The sequence below is a fragment of the Parasteatoda tepidariorum genome, chromosome 2 (genome assembly GCF_043381705.1).
Source record: "Parasteatoda tepidariorum isolate YZ-2023 chromosome 2, CAS_Ptep_4.0, whole genome shotgun sequence".
Lineage (NCBI taxonomy): Eukaryota > Metazoa > Arthropoda > Arachnida > Araneae > Theridiidae > Parasteatoda > Parasteatoda tepidariorum.
In genome coordinates this window covers 93,431,322-93,448,847 of record NC_092205.1, presented here as the reverse complement: position 1 = coordinate 93,448,847, position 17,526 = coordinate 93,431,322, and the positions used below count along the sequence as shown (strand labels likewise).

At 32.0% G+C, this 17,526-nt stretch overlaps 2 protein-coding genes across 2 annotated transcripts in view; both read left to right on the top strand.

Moving 5' to 3' along the window:
• Positions 1-149: 149 nt before the first annotated feature.
• On the top strand, positions 150-6,698 carry LOC122269771 (Na(+)/citrate cotransporter-like). Its single transcript, XM_043044468.2, has 3 exons — positions 150-247; positions 2,464-2,601; positions 4,177-6,698. Exons 1-3 carry the CDS (start codon positions 173-175, stop codon positions 4,357-4,359), a joined length of 396 nt encoding a protein of 131 aa, XP_042900402.1. The 5' UTR covers positions 150-172; the 3' UTR covers positions 4,360-6,698.
• A 2,713-nt stretch (positions 6,699-9,411) lies between these two features.
• LOC107445292 (Na(+)/citrate cotransporter-like) overlaps positions 9,412-17,526 on the top strand; it is a 35,111-nt gene continuing 26,996 nt past the window's right edge. The window contains exons 1-2 of the mRNA XM_043044462.2: positions 9,412-9,768; positions 14,254-14,403. Of these exons, the coding sequence (XP_042900396.2) occupies positions 9,658-9,768; positions 14,254-14,403 (261 nt within the window). The 5' untranslated portion in view covers positions 9,412-9,657. The remainder of the gene's footprint in view (positions 9,769-14,253; positions 14,404-17,526) is intronic.

Here is a 17,526-nt window from a genome sequence, read left to right as displayed (position 1 = left end):
TGAAACATCAAACCTTTTTCGATGCTTACTTTTACTGAAGCATCTTCAACTTTCCTTTTTTCGATGTTTACTTTTATCGAAACATCAAACCTTTTATTTTTTCGATGTTTACTTTTACTGAAACATCAAACTTTTTTTTTTTNCTGGTTTAATTGTTGCAACTGTTTGTTTCATGACAGCTATGGCAACTGAAATCATGAGCAACTTAACAACTACCATCATACTGTTTCCCATTGTTAGCAAAATGGTGAGGAAGGTGTACTGTTTGTGTAATATTTAAACTTTATAAAGGGAATGAAAATATTTGATAAGAATAAGGTATTACATAAGAATTAGTATTAATAATATTTACAAATTAAAATATTTAGTTTAAAAGGTTTTAAACAGTGATTTTCATTTTATTTTTCTTAGTGAAAGATGTGTTCCACTACTAAAATCTGTTTGCTTGCATATCAATGTAAGGCGCGTTACAAAATGTTGACCTCATCTCGATTTCCTTTTATAATTTAATTGTACGTAATGCTAAGAAATGCAATTAATTTACATTAATTGTATTGTCAAACGTACAAAAAGGCACTCAAGTTTTTCTTCCCACAAATGCCCCTTTGTTGATTCAAATTGCAAATGCACTACGAGGCATTCCATCTACAAGCTTCTATAACATCGGGGAGTCAATGGTTTCGCATGCAGAAGTAATGGCTACTTTCAAATCCCGTGTGTTATTATATTGCTTGCCGTTTGTGTAAACAACCCTTGCGAGAATTCCCTATAAGTTCTTCATGGGGTTCAAGTCCTGAGAAACAACAGGCCAATCCATGGTGTGCACCCTATTAGTGAGAAACTATTTCTAAGTTGATTTAGCGACATGAATTGAGGCACTATTCATGTCATTGGTAAGGCCAAAATGATCCCCAGATTATTACTTCTCCAAAGGGTAACAAATACGTTTCCAGTATGTCTTGGTAATCTGTGGCCTTCATAGGCCTTGAAGGAAAAGTAAGGTTTACTTTACCATTGTATCCAAATGATCCCCACATCATTAAGGACCCACCACCTTGCTGTTTTTTTTTTGTGAAAATTTGTACCTCCTTACGTAGGTCATGCCACTAGCAACGGCAATTGTCAGGTCCATCTAAATAAAAAAAATTTTCGTCTCTGAACACTACTGTTCTCTACTCGAATATTCTTTACTCCAAGTTAGAAGAATCGTCAGGCTAAATTAATTGTTTTTCCGTCTCTGAACACTACCGCTCACTACTCGAATATTCTTTTCTCCAAGTTAGAAGAATCGTCAGGTCCATCTAAATTAATTTTTTTCCCGTCTCTGAACACTACTGTTCTCTACTCGAATATTCTTTTCTCCAAGTTAGAAGAATTGTCAGGTCCATCTAAATTAATTTTTTTTTCTCCTCTGAACACTACCGCTCACTACTCGAATATTCTTTTCTCCAAGTTAGAAGAATCGTCAGGTCCATCTAAATTAATTTTTTTTTCGTCTCTTAACACTACCGTTCACTACTGGAATATTCTTTTCTCCAAGTTAGAAGAATTGTCATGTCCATCTAAATTAAAATTTTTTTCGTCTCTTAACACTACCGTTCACTACTGGAATATTCTTTTCTCCAAGTTAGAAGAATTGTCATGTCCATCTAAATTAAATTTTTTTTCGTCTCTTAACACTACCGTTCACTACTGGAATATTCTTTTCTCCAAGTTAGAAGAATTGTCATGTTCATCTAAATTAAATTTTTTTTCGTCTCTGAACACTACTGTTCTCTACTTGAATATTCTTTTCTCCAAGTTCGAAGAACAGCTCAGGGAGTTTCTGTTATTCGAAGTTGAATTTTACTTTTTTTTTGGTACTCTATGTTTCCACATCTTTCAATTCTGGACAAAATTGACCTATGCACATTAATATCAGGATTACGTGAGAGTTCTCCTAAACTTGCTTCGCTACTGCTAAGCTCCCTGATAATGCTCCTTTCTTGTCTGGAGGTCAACGACCTAGGCCCCCACCCTACAATTCTTTGGTGTCATATTGATTTCCAAGTTTTAAAAAATTATTTTTATTGCGACGGATGAGCCAGGTTTCATAAAATTGCAGCTGATCACAATTGCATAGAGCACCAAACACTTGCCACGAGTTTATTTTGGTGAATATTGGACTTTTCGGAGTGAGTTTTGGTGATTCATCGTTATTCAAGCTGGCACCACAGCCAACTACCACTAGAACCAAATATGCTATTAGTGTTTTGCGTGGTGCCGGTGTTTCACGATATATCTCGATCTCATATTTCTGAATAATTTGAATTACCGTTTCTTGTCCAATAAAATTTATAAATTTAAAAAAATATTTTTTTTAAAGCTTACGATGTTAAAAACGGTAAAACATTAAGGTAATGCCAAATAATAAAATATTAAAGTTGACTAATGTAATTATCTTGGTAATCTAATACTTTACAGGCAGTTGCCTTGGGGATAAATCCTTTGTACCTGTTGCTACCGCAAGTAAACGCAAGTTCTTTCGCCTTCATGTTGCCTATTGGAACTGCACCCAATACACTGGTATTTGCAACTGGTGATATGAAAACCTGGGACATGGTAAGTACAGAGAAATTATTGTCTATGTTTTTAATGTATAAAATAAGATTAAATAACACTATCAGAGTGTACCTTAGAGTTTTTTTTTACATTATAAATATTCTCCTGCAAAAAAAAATCAAATTGAAAATATCTAAGCAATATAATTGAGTACTGAAAATAAAAGAGGAATATTTTCGTCAATTTTATAAAAAATTTTTTTTACATAAAAATTAGAAAATTTAATAGTTAGTTTACATAGACGTAGCGCTTTTACAATGAAACATTTGGCTTTGAAACTAGATCAATAATTTTTGATTTCGAAATTGATTTTCTCATGTTTTTCTGTCGTGATTATGTACCTACTATAATTATATATCAAATATTATAAATTATTTCTGTATGAATTAATTAGTTATCCTAATGGGATTTAATATCGACTATGTAAACCTTCATCTATCAAAAGGTACCTCCTGATAGAATTAAGTTTGTCTTATAATAGTGAATTGGTATTTAATAGTGGTAGATATTTTGTAATCTGGCAATCTTGTTACGAAAATATTTTAAATCATTCTTGAAAAATTTCCCGTTCATGTAAGTTCATTTGAATTCGTTAATCGCTTTATAGATTTCGTTTTATGCTTTTTTATGTTTTTTCTTTACATTTTATTTTCTGCTTCAACGTGATATTTTTACTTAATGTGTTCTATTTCATTTTTTGTAAATTTATTTTGAGTGCTTCTCACACTATTGCATTGATATATTTTGCTTTGGCTATATTGATACAATAGCAGAAAGCACTCCTTTTTTCGGATATAATCGTGTGAGCTGATGAAAAGATTATATCTTTTATTTTACGGACTTTTATTATTATTTCCCCCCCATTTTTTTCGGATTTTTTCCCAGATTTTTATTGTTTTTTTATTATTCTTCTTCTTCTAACCCTTTTTTCATTGTTCTGTAATTTTTTCCATGTTTTCCCTACATTTTGAACTTATATATATGTTTGGATAATTATTCTTTATTCAGAAATATTGCATTTATTGTAAAGGACGTGTCCTGATGAAGATCTTTACGTTTTTTACTAAAAGTTTACTAACTTTACTAAAAGTTTTTCCCCATTTTATTTTATTATTATTCTTTGTGTTTATATATATATGACGCCCGGTGGCTGAGTGGTAGCGCTTCGCGCTGCCGTGCCACAGGTCCTTGGTTCGATCCTTGGGCCGGGCAAGGCCGACTCAGCCTTTCATCCCTTCAGTGGGTCGATAAAATGAGTACCAAGCATGCTTGGGAACTAACACTGGGGGTTCCGCGTTCGGCTGACCACCTGACCGGAACATATGCTCCTGCACCCNTATATATATATGAAAAAAAAAACGAAACGCCGGTACTATAGCCAATTAACACTAGAACTAAACATATTATTGTGTTAATGCTATATGAGTAAAAACATTATAAACCACATACCATAAGAGTTATATACTATAAGTTATGTTATTTACTATAAGAGTAAAAACGTTTAAAATGCTTTTAGTTATCGGTGTTGTAAGTAAGGATAGTTATTTCCTTTCTGTCTAATATTTTTAATTTCAGGCTAAACCAGGAATTTTTATGAATGTGCTTTGTGTTGCGGTCCAAATGTTGATGATAAATTCCTTAGGATCCCTCATGTTTGATGTCCATAACTTTCCAGAGTGGGCCAATAATACTGCTATGCTTCAACATAAAATGCCAATAAACGAAACATTATTGAACAATGCTACAAAAGTTTTTTAAAGACATCTTATACTAATTCAATCGTGAATAATATAAATGAACAGCGTAATAATAATTATGAAATAATTTTTTAAATTATGTATCTCTTGCGAGTGTAACGTTCGAGAGGCATGAGGTAAGTGTTTAAGAATAGCGTAAAAAACAGTTAGCTAGTTCTCACGGTTAAAAGTGTCAATATTTACAATTTCCAAATAGCAGCACCCTCTATTTTCTTTCACATTGCCTCAAAAATGTTCTGGGTTCGAATCCTGGACAAGGCATGGATGTTCTTTCATTTTCTGTATTATCTGTCCTTACTGTGGGAACAATGTTGGCTCACCTAATATGATGGTGGTCTGAAAGAGTGGCCAACAAATCTGCCCTTCAGATGCCTATATTAACGAAAAGTCATTATTCTCCAGGTGGGAGTTGGAAATTTTTTTAAATTCCTTTTACATCGAATTCGATCATTTCAATAAGAAATTTAAAATGGAATTAAATGGAAAGCCATGTTCTTAACATTAAAAATGGCGGTGCTAGACAGCGATGAAGAGAAGAGTACATCATAAAATTTTGAATTATACAGAGACTCAGCCGTACTAAATGTGCTTTGGCGACAATGGAAAAACAGTAAATAAACACATTGATATTACAGCTTGTTCTTTTCCTGTCTGTCCGATTTTAAATTATGTTAAAAGCATTCTACTAAATGCATTAAATTCGTTAAAGTGAGGATCCTATTCCGATGTTGCCATTTGGACAATGCTGTCGTTGTAATAATAAATATGAGAGTTAGATAAACATTTTAAAGCTTTCTTGAGTGCGTACCTCATGATACTTTTATAATTTTTTTATTCTGTTTTCTTGAACGATATACTAGCTAGAGCAGGGTTTCCAACTTACATCAGGCCGGGGGCCAGAATTAAGAACCCCAGTCAAAGGGCGGGCAGCAACTTTATCAAAATTTTATATAGGTCTGTTTTATGTTTGAAAGAGCATTAAATATAACTGTCGGAATTTTATCAAGTTGCACAAAACAAAAGTATTGAATTACAAATTAAAATAAGAAGTATATTTTTAAAAATATTTAATTGCATGTTAAAAAGATCTGGTCTCAAAATTTGCAAATTTAAATAATTTCGTCCGAAATGAGTGGTTTTAAAAAGTTAAATCGGAAAATTTTCTCGAGAAAATTTCTGATACGCACGTGCTAAATTACATTCAAAAAAAAAAAAAGAAAAAAAAAAGAAAAAACGAAATAAAAAAGAGCAACATACACGATTATTCTCCTATTTGAATAAATATTTTCTTGGATGCGGAACCTGAGAAATAAATTTTTTTGCACCGTTAATATGTTAAATTTCACAGAATTTCACAAAAATTCTTCCCAAGAAATGACAGCTAATAAATTTTAGTTCGCTGGCCACAAAAAAAAGGCTTCACTGGCCGGATGTGGCCCGCGGGCCGCCAGTTGGTAACCACTGCTCTAGAGCGTCATAGGTTAACAAAGTTATATTAGGATCACTATGAATTGAATGCAAAAATATATGTAACTACAATTTTTAGCATTTATTATAAATTTCCGTTTAAATGTATTATTTTTAATTGTATTATCTTTACATGTATGATTATACCTGTATATGCTACGTGTAATAGCAATATGATAAATATGTAAAATTATTAATGCACGTAGTGTTCTGAAATGAAACTTTTTTATAAATTCTTTAGCTAGGATAGAGTGAAAACGATATCATCTGCTGACCCAACACTATTGAGGAAGGCATGGTTAAAACATCAGAATCCACTTTACACTTGAAAATCTTTATAATAATCACCTCTCAACTGTTGTCTACCTATTTAGCAATCAAATAGGTACTGATGCTTTTAATCACGCCTTTCAATTTAGTGATTTATCATAATTCTATATCATTTTTCATCGTTTAAATATTTATTTGCGACCTCAAACGTTTATTTTTTCTATTCATTTCTGAAAAAGTAAATAAAAAGATTCTAAAAATGTAGATCAGGGGTAGTGATTACAGAACACCATGCTTTACTCGAAGGTGGATATCCTCGGTATGAAGAATGATTTGTTAAGACAGAATAGTCGAAAATAACATCCATTGCGTTTTGTCTACCACTATTTATTTTCAACATCACATTCTAAATTGAATCAATTGTATCCAACTAGGTTGATTAAAAGAGTTTATTGTGAATGATTACTTTTGTTTCAACGATGCCTTATAAAATATAAATTGTTGATTATAATAGGGTCTTTTTTTCTACTTCTGTACTGCATATATTAAACATTTGTAAGCAATGTATTTGTTTGAATAAGAAATTTTTCCTTTTTAATTTAATATTTTTGTTTCTTGTTATGAATAAATTGCAAAGCAACGAAAAAATGAAGCAAATAGAAAGAATATGTGATATATTGTATGAAAAGCAATGAAAATAAAAAAAACAGCAAAAAACAAATAATAGCTGGGGTGGGGAGTTGTGATGTGGTCATCACAATGTCCAAATACGCACTGGAGTTTATCACTGCAAGCTGGTGCCGCCCTCACACCAAGACGTCCGTATACTTGAAAAAAATGTTGCTGATAATAATCCTGAGTCATCGACCACGCAAAAAAATACTCCTAGAAATCTTTGCAGTTGCCATAAGAACTCCCATATGCCGAAAGTGATTACCTCTCAAAAGTTGTGTATTGAAGGAAATATTGCTAGTTTTTTTTATTTTATTTATTTTTTAATAATTTAACTATCCATTTACCTTTCTTGCACTAGTCATGAATTGCAGTTTTTTATTAATATTTTTCCGTACTATGATGATTTACTTTCATTATAAAACTTTAAGCGCCAGATGAAAAACAGCAAGGCATTTTGAGAAGTACGGTAAAACATGGATTTTGTCCTAGTAAACATGGCAAATTTTTGGTAATTTCTTTTCATCTGACCAATTTGAAAATTTTGCGAAGATGCGTTGTTTTTTTATTCCTGTATCAGCAATTTAGTAATGTATAGAGAGATCTGTAAGTCATTCAGTGCTAAAAGTGATAATTTTAATCTTGAAGATCGCGTACATCGCTGAATTAGGATAGCATATTTTTGAATTGAAAAAGAAATTATTACACGCAGCCGCAATAAATAAAAATCCCTCTTTGGTTTATAATTGGGTGCTTGCACTTTAAAAAAAAAGATCACGGATACCTACACATGTGACCTATGACGTCAGCGTCAGCTGATTGTTTATCAGCAAAATGGCGTGTTAAAGTCGTGCTAAGTTTCTCCACATAAGTTAGAATGCTAATTAACGTGAATTTAATTAACTAAAGCTCCGCATCACACATGGAATTTATTGAAATATAATTATTTCTCGTCTACGTCTTTAACTTAGATTTATTATTTGTTTATGTATTTTATTTTAATCTTGATATATTTTTGTTTTGTGTACTTGCTAAATTCGATGTGTGGTGAGGATTCGTAGTGTGCCAGACTCGATCCTGAATGGTTGTTGAAGAGTGACATTCGTTTACGTTAGAAACTGTTCTTCCCATTCTATTTCGAGTAAGCCACATCCGTCAAATAACAATTCTCTTAAGTGACACATTCTAAATTCTTTCACAAAGATTCTTCCTCAAAGATATCATTTATTTCACTTTATTTTTATACAGAGATTTAAGACAAAGACAGACGCGAAGCCACGTGGAACATAAACAAACTTAATTATGCATCGAAGTTGCCAGGTACACAAAACAAAACTATATCATGGTTGCAATAAAATACATAAAAAAAGAATAAATAAGTTAAGTAAAGGAAGTAGACAGGAAAGAATTACATATTAATTAATTCGATGAGCGAGGCGGGTCTGAATTTAATTAGTTATCGTTAATTAACATTCTAACTTATGTAGAAAAACAGGGTGTGTAGCGTTTTTATAAAGTGCTTAAAGGTGTTTATTTTCGATTTTTAAAAGCCCTTAAAGGTGCTTTTTTCATTGGGTGATTTCTAAAAGTGCTTAATTTTCCCTTTTTCAAAATGAGAATTTTCCTTTACTATGTTGATTTTCGCTTCGAATTATGCAATAAGACACAGTTCACGTTGTTCTATTCAACGTTTTCACAATTAATTCAACTCCAATCTATTTCGGCGTATAGTCTGTCCGTAGCGTATGAAAACGCCATTCGTTTTACATGACTCAAAATTTCATGATTTTTGACAATTGTCAAAAACAATGCCAAAAGTCTTTTTTTTTTTTTCTTTTCTTTTTTTTTTTGACATGATGGTTAAAACAAGATTAAAACCGTCTATTATCAAAAACTTTCCAACCCTGCTTAATTATGATATTTTTTAAAGCGCTTAAAATATTTTTTGAGTGCTTAGAAGGTACTTATTTCTTGTTGAATAATTTGGCTACGCACCCTGAAAAACTTAGCTCAACTTTAATACGCCATTTCGGTGATAAAGATTATCAGGCGCTGACGTCACAGGTGTGGGTATGGGAGTTCTTCTTCTTGAAGTGCAAGTACCTAATTGCATATTGCAAAAGGTATTGCGGATGAAAAGAGCTTGTATAATCGAGGTTATACTATACTTGCTCTGACATTGATGAAGACAGTAGTGCGTGTAAACATCGGAAAAATAAACATACTATATTTACCTATAATCTTGTTTATATGTTTGTATTATCAAGTAAATTTAAAGTATGTTTAATTCTTATTAAATATCTTAGTATGAAAAAAATTTAGCGTAACAGTACTTACTGTTATTAATATTTTTTTTTAATCAATGCATATTTTGGTTGATTCGAATTTCAGATCATTGGAACATTTCTACCTTCCCATTTTAAATTCGAATTATTAACAGTCTATTGTGCTTACTTTTAAGGATTTCATATTTTGAATGAAAAAACAATTGGATAATATTTCATTGATTACCGTAAATCTACATCAATACATTTTTACAAATCAATTTATACAGACAAAAAAGACATAATTAAGTATAATTGGATATACTTATTGACCATTTGTTGTTCTCTTCATAAATATAATCCAAATACAATGACTACCGCGATAAAGATATATTTTAGGAACTTCTTAAATCATTCGATGAAATCTTCCTTAAGCTTTTATTCTAAATTTATGTTGCCAAAATTGACACGAAGAACAAAAGATTTTAGAAAAACAACTTGTCCGCATTCTTCCTCGTATGTGGAAGAAAACATCTACATTATGTGAAATTTTATCTGATTATATGTAATATTTGACGCCATTATAGATCATTTTTAGTCATTAGGGATTTTAATTCATAGCGGACATGAAAACTTGGAAGAAAATGTTGACACATTTTGATAAAAAAGTTTGTTTTTTTATAGTGTCTCTCATTTTGCCTTTTGTTTTATTGCCTTTAGCGCTATCACCATCAAAGGTACGTACATCTTTGATACATTTCCATTTTTAAAATGAAACTCTTATTATCTCTCTATATTGAGCAGCAATGGCTCAGGGGATAGAGCGTTCGCCTTCCAATGAGGTGAACCGGGTTCGACAATGGCTGGTCGATACGAATCAGCTGAGTGGTAGACGGATCATGGGTCAGAGTCCCTTTGTCGTCAGGCTAACAGTGGGAGGTTCTCGCAGTCTTCCTCTCTATGCAACGCAACTGCGGGTCATTTTGATTAAAAAGTCCTCCAATAAGGCAAATTTATCCCAATACTTTATCCAGGAGTTCCCTTGTCTTCTGGATTGGGTTCAAAATTACAAAGCTGCGTAGTTGAATATTAGTAGTCGTAAACCCGAAATTTGGGTCGGCTGTTCAATGACGGTTATAAAAATTATAAAATATAGAATCTCTCTATAATGAACTGTGGTGGCTCAGGAGATGGAGAGCTCGCCTCCTAATGGGGTGCCCAAGGTTCGAATCTCAGCTGTGTTTGGTCAATAAGAATTCTGCACCCGGCTCACACCAACAAAAATGTTGGTGTAAAATATACTCAGTGATAGGGGTTAAAGTCAGGCTAACCGTAGATGGTTTTCGTGGTTTTCTTCACCATGTAACCCAAATTCTAGTTAGTTCATCAAAAAATCCTCCATGAAGGCTATAGTTTGTACCAATGCTTGATACTGGAGTTCATTAATCTTCTGGATTGGGTTCAAAATTACTAGACTACGAAGTTGAACAACGGTTGTCGTAAGCTTAGAATTCGGTCAACTGTTTGGTCGGTTATAAAATCTCAAATATTAAAGAGCTGACGTCGCTGTTTTAGGGGTCAAACTTAAGAAACCTCTACCCTCCCTATTTAGAATTTTAGGTTTAAATTTTGATTCGCGCAAAAATGGAGGTAATAATTTTTTTTGTCTCTAATAAATTCATGATGATTGATTATATTATTGGAATTTATGTATTATAGATACTTTAAAATTGTATATTATATACTTAAAAAAATATGGAAGATAAAATGGTTGCTTTATTAGATAAGGAGAAATGGTGATTGATAATGTTTTGCAATTTCTATGGAATTTTCCTCAAAACTTTAAAGCAACAAAAATATGCGATTTGGGGTTATGTGTCAGTAATTTAAAACTACATTTCTTATCAGTTTTTAGATTTTCTAAAATTTAATTTTATTACAGTTTAAACCGATGTACGTCGATACTAAAAATTTCTTAATTGCGCAAAAACAAAGATATTTTTCAACAATCTAAAAACAGACAAATGTAAGCCGTTTAACAACCTTTCAAAAACTGGAGATTTCTAGGCTGTTTTGGAAAAAAAAAGGATTTTAAAATATCCTATGCTTTATATCTCAAATTCTGATTTGGTGATGACTATGTATCAAAATATTGTACTTGTAATTTTGTATTTTTCATGTATCAAAAGATACTGACGAATGGAATAAAAATCCACAATCAGAAATTTAGATGAGGAGTGCTTAAAAACATATTTCAAATTTTACCTCCAGCTCTTCGACAGTTGAGTTTGATCAAAAGAAGTTTAAATGTTACATTTTGCTTTGCTGCGGCAAAACTGCATAACTTTACGGAGGATTACGGTGGATTGCAGAAAAATGTACCGGAACCACGATGGAATAAAAAATAAATATTTGCTAATTAGTTCGAATTATAAACTGCTAAGTTAGACGTAAAAAATATCATACGGGCCTCTCTTCATACCACAGGAATGCAACTACGGAGTTTTAATTTGAAGTTCTTAAAGGCCAGTTTGGTTTATGAACTTAACATGAACGTTTTTTTTAAATTGAAATTAGTTTGAAATTTTTGCAATTTTAATTGCTTTTCTCGCTAACTTTTTCTTAACGTTTTTCTTCACAAAAGCTATAACATTGAAAAATTTGAAATTACGTTGAGTAGTATAAAAAGTACAGAGAATACGATGTGAAAAAACTAACATTCCACAGTTTGGTCAAGATTGTTCATAAATTAGTTCGAGTAAACTGTTATACTCGTAAAAAAATACCATGTTCGGTTGATCTGTAGCCCGTTGAAATGCAGCTACGGAATTAAAATTTGACGTGTTGAAACAGTCTTATTTGTGAATTGGTGAATTATGTTTCGAAATTATTGCAAATTTAAGTGGTGAGAGAAGTTTATTATGTAAGTGATTTTCTTACGTTATTCTTTTTTCGTTTAACAAAGATCAAATTATTTCCTCTTTCTGTAATTGAGAAACATAGTTTTTAAAATTTATATATCAGACTACTATTATTTCTTCTTAGTGTACGGTCGAAAATCAAGTCGAAATTTTAATGAGTGATACATTAGGGAAATTGTAATTAGTATTGTCAATAAGCAAAGCGATCCAGTTGAAATCTGAGCACTCGAGCTAGTCATGAAAAGGTCAAAATTTTGACGATTAATAAATTTGATGATTAAACGGTGATAGAAATCACGCTTGTAGCAGCCATGAAAGATTAGAAACTTGTTCTGTCATCACTACCGTTTGATGGAAAAAATACCGCAATTGCTTTATGATAAAGTGGCTTGAAAACTATATTTTTTCTATTGCTAAGCTAAAGTAGAATTTCAGGGAAGTGCTAACTTAAATTTTTATTAAATTTTCTCAGCGATGTGTAGCTTATATTACAAAAGTGCCTAATAAAAATAATAAAAAACTCAATTTTTAAATTTTCGATCATTTACGTTGATTTTTCTATTGCACGACAGACAAGATTTAAGCACTCCTGTTAGTCATAATTTCGATTGTCGATAAAATCTATTTATTTATCGCAGTCCGTGAAATTATGAAGGTTAAACATACATATCTGAGAAAAATTAACATAAAAAAACTGAAAAATAAATAAATGAATAAATCATGTAACCCAAAACAGAAAACATTAGCTTGTGATACTGCTTTTGTTTAGTTATACTTATTAATTAAGTGAATAAAATGTAGAAGGTATTTAAAATATTTCTTGCTTACATTTAAGTGGGTTTAGTATTGATAATTCAGTTTATTATTCAGCGTTATAAGGCTGCAGAATTAATGTCTTTATCCGAATATGTAATGCATGAATCGAGGTGGATTGAAATTGACTGAATTGATTAATTAGAGTTGCTTCGAAGCCGTTACAAATGAGAGCTTGCTTAAACCATTAAATAAATTGTGTATTGATTTGATAATAGTTAATGAAATATAAAATGTTATAAACAGAAGTATAAAAATGTTTGTAGAAAACTGAAAACAAAGTATTTCCCATGCAAAGTAATATGAATATGCTAATTAATAAGTAAGTTAAATGCAAAACAAATTGCCATTAGCAACAAAGAGAAGTAGGTGGGTTGGCCAGCGTAGTTAAAGTTACTGTGCTCTTCTATTAGTTATTCAATTGACGACTGAGTTCTTAACATATATTTTAATTTTTACATTCAGCATATTATTAAATGTTTTTGGCGTATTGTCTTAAACTATTCAATGGATATTTTATGTTTTAACAGAATATTTTTTTTAAATTTTATAACAGTCGTTGAACAGCCGCCCCAATTTTCGGATTTACGACTACTAATGTTCAACTCCGCAGTCTTGTAATTTTCAACCCAATTCCGAAGACAAGGGAAATCTTGGATCAAGTATTGGGAGAAATTTGCTTTCGTGAAGGACTTTTTGATAGAACTAACCCGCATTTGCGTTACGTGGAGTGGAAAACCACCCATGGTTAGCCTGACGGCAAGGGGACTCTAACCCATGATAGGTCTACCAATGAGGATATTTTACGTCAGAACTGTGGTCGGTGCAAGTTGGATGTGGAATTCAGATCAACTAGCTATCGCTGGGATTCGAACCCGGTTCCCCTCATTGGAAGGCAAATACTCCATCCTCTGAGCCATACCAGAATCTTTGTTTTGTTTTTCTGTTCGAGTTAATTCATGTTAGCTTTCAGATTGTTAAAAGGAAATGTCCATTTGAAGAAAACTAGTATTTTCAGCTCTTTCTTTTTTTTTGCGTTCAATCAAGGTTTAAAGGTTACAAAAGCTGCTCGTGACATTTATGTTGTGTAGGGAGAAGTTCATTAGTATACCAAGCTCAAAAAGGGAAATTTGGATGCTCCTTGTTCTGGTCGTGTAGTTGAGATCAATGAAGAGCGATTAAAAAAAAATGTAATCTGGTGAATCAGGTGGCCATTCTAGTGTTGTAGGGTATTCATGCGCTCCTGCACTATTGTTGAATGCCATTAACCTTGTGTGCTGGAGCATAATCCTGTTGGTTTCCTTGGAGCTTTTGGGATCCATGATGCATACCATCTTTCAAAATGAATTTGCCATATGTTGAAAGAAAAACAATTAATGAATTGAAGAAAAATAATAAGAAATTTAGTTTAAGACTTTGCCTACGTTATTTTTTGTCACCCTTATGAAAAGTCTTTATTTGACGTATTTTTTCTTCTTCCTGTTTTAGGAACTAAGATGCTCTTATGCTTTGATACTTACTGCTTGTTATTGGATTCTGGAACCGGTACCGATTCCTGTTACTGCACTCTTACCCGTGATTTTATTGCCCGTATTAGGTATTTTAAGTTCGTCAGAAGTAACTGCCAATTATATGAAGGTAATAGCAGACTTTGATAGCTTTAATATAGCATATTCATTATAAGTTCTGCTTAATTTAATCAGCGGTGAGCTTTGTATTCTAAAATGAGCTTTTTAAAAAAAAATGAACCCAGACGGAAATGCGTGTTTAAGGAAATGGGCACAGCTCAAAATGCCTCTTTTCAATGTCCAACCAAAATGTAACAACTGAATGAGGAATTTAATCTTCCTTTTCCTTACTTTCTTAAAGAGTGATCAGGATCATAATGGGACAAAATCCCTAACTTCAGGGTCGGAGTGGTTGGATATAGTATTCAGAACTCTAAACGATTAAGCGGTTTTAAAAAATTTAAAATAGAATAACGTCAAACTAATACGACTGAAATGAATTCATAGGTTCGGTAAAAACCTTTTTTTAAAATTTTTTGATTTTTTTTATTTCCAATGGCAGGTCAATTTAAAAGAACAAAAAAGATAAAATAACAAGAAAAACAAGGCAAAAAGAGATAAATAGAATGGAATGCATAGTGACATGCTTAGCGGGCCCTAGCCTCCTAGTAGCGTCCACACCGGTAAAATCCTTGCAAACAGAACTTTTGATTATTAATATCTTTTCAAAAGAGACTAATTTAAAAAATATATATATATTAAGTAATTTAGGCCAATGGGTAACATTATATGACGAATTTATTTGGATTGTATTTTTTATTATTTAAAAAGGGAACAATTTTTATAAGAGACGTTTGAAGAATGAAATGAAATGTTATACCCATTTTCAATGTTATATACATTCCAACACGCATTTGAAACTTCGTCAGTTCTCTTAAACACGCATTTGAAACTGTATATATTTTCTTAAACACGCATTTGAGACTGCGTTCACTTTTCTAAACTATCATTTAAAACTGCTTTCATTTTCTTAAACACACATTTGAAACTGCCTAAATTTTATTAAATATTGTTTTCTTCGAACTGTATTCAGAATGAAAAGCTCATTGTTGTAATACTAATAGGACTTTAGGAATGTTATTTAGTGATAACTCTATTTGTGATTTGTCCGTCCAAAAAAAAAATCATATTACTATTAAAAAAAATAGGTACGTTAAAAAAGAAATCTATCCTTGTGTACCTAGGAAAATTTAAAGAAATTTATTTTGGAAAACGGATGTAATTTACTTAACTTAATTTATATCAATTTATTTTTCTTATTAATGAAAATTTAAATAAGGCCCCAGTTTAAAACTGCGCTATAATTTGGAGAAAGTAAATTGGATATTGAATTCTACGCAATATATTTTCCCATTGACTTTCAAAGACGATGATTCGAAGGTCAATTATAGCTCTAAATATGAGGAAATGTTAAACATTTTTAACGAATATTTTTTTTGAATTGGAATATCATTTGATTTCGTTATTCAAAAGAAATAATATAATTAAAAGCTGGATTCTTAACTATGATGTTGCGTAATTCAATAAACAAGGAGAGAAAAAAATCTGGCAAAATTACCATACTTGTATGGTAAAGACATTTATGGTAAATGAAACCATAATTCTGATAACTAAATATATGGAATTTAAACCATCTATTTAGTAATTTCACAAATCTTTATGGTAACGGTTTACGCAAAACTATAGTTTCAAAATTGTAGAATTATTACTATAGTTCAGTAACACATACAAAATTGAAAAGTTAATGTAACCAAATAACTGTTTTACACCATGCTCTAAGGAATCACGATAAAATTACCAAAATGTTATTCAGAACTGTCATTTATGTTACCATTTATTTGGTAAACTAAACCTTTCGATGTATATGCCTCTAACCAAATAGAATGATAACAATCTGTTCACCTTTCTATGGTTGAACTAAAATGGCGATTTATTTAAATGGTTGATGAGAGTTAGATGAGAGTTAATTATTTCTTATTTTAACGAAAACAAGAGTTAAGGGGTCATAAATGATGGCTTTAAGTGTTTAATTAAAAAGTTTTAAAAATATTCAATTCAGATATCTCAAATTATGGTGAATGCTTTATTCATCTTTTAAGAGAGTAGTGGGATTTATGTATTTATTTACATACATTTGTAGGTTTCTCTGCAAATACAAAAAAAGTCTACAAACTCCTTTCAGTTTGAAAAACAAACAGCACAATTTTACGAACGATAGCAAGAATATACATAAAGTGTTATGGCGGGATTCGAACTCACTGTATCTAAGCTTCGAAGTGGTTAGTGGAACATCAATACGGCAGGGACAGTTGCCAGTAAAATAATAATATATGTATTATTGGGGCTTTCATTGCCACAGGGTGTTGTCCTTCCTTTAAGCGTTTGGCGGATAGACGAGACTGCAGTAAGAAATAGTTAATGAAACATTAAAAAACATTCCAAGAAAAGATTTATTTATTTATTGTTGATCATACAAATGCAAGCTAGTGTACTGATTACAAAGTATAATTTATTATAATCTCTTGTCACATTGAATGCATTGCTCAAACTAGAGAAAGACATAGCAAAAATTCTCCATTATAAAGCAGGTTCGTAATTCCTCATATGTAGCTCATATGTTCCTCATATTCATATGTAGCAGGTTCGAAATTCCCAAAATGTATGTTTATGTTATCTTTTTTTTATATCTTGTGAGCCTGCTTATGTGTGCGCAACTATAAATAAATAGAAATAAAGAAATGCATCCAGAGTTATGGTGGGATATGAATCTGCTACCTATATGTTTCCATTTTAGGATGTTGGAACAGCCCAATACCCAAAAACACCAAACCCAACATTCATGAGTAACAGTATTAAGTAGGTAGGTACTTTATTGATGTCCCACTAGAGCTGCCCAAGGGGCTATTGGCGACTGTCTGGGAAACATCCCTGAGGATGATTCGAGGACATGCCTTCACAATTTTGATCCGCTGCAGAGGGGATGGCTCCCCCGTCTTTGGTAGCCCGATCACCGGCGCGAAGTCGAGCACTTTACGATAGAACAGTTTAACATGGACTGGTACTGCTCACCCTCGGTCCGTACGCAGGCTGTTCGAAGTGGTCAGCCACCCTGCTTGACTTCGGTGTTCTACTGAGAAACGTGTCTTTACTATCAGTCCACAGCGGGACCGTAACAATCTTAATGTGTACAAAC

Coding starts and splice junctions, on each gene's coding strand:
- LOC122269771 (XM_043044468.2), top strand. CDS start 173: ATGACAGCTATGGCAACTGAAATCATGAGCAACTTAACAACTACCATC. Junction 248..2,463: donor TTCCCATTGTTAGCAAAATG/GTGAGGAAGGTG, acceptor AATACTTTACAG/GCAGTTGCCTTGGGGATAAA. Junction 2,602..4,176: donor ATATGAAAACCTGGGACATG/GTAAGTACAGAG, acceptor TTTTAATTTCAG/GCTAAACCAGGAATTTTTAT.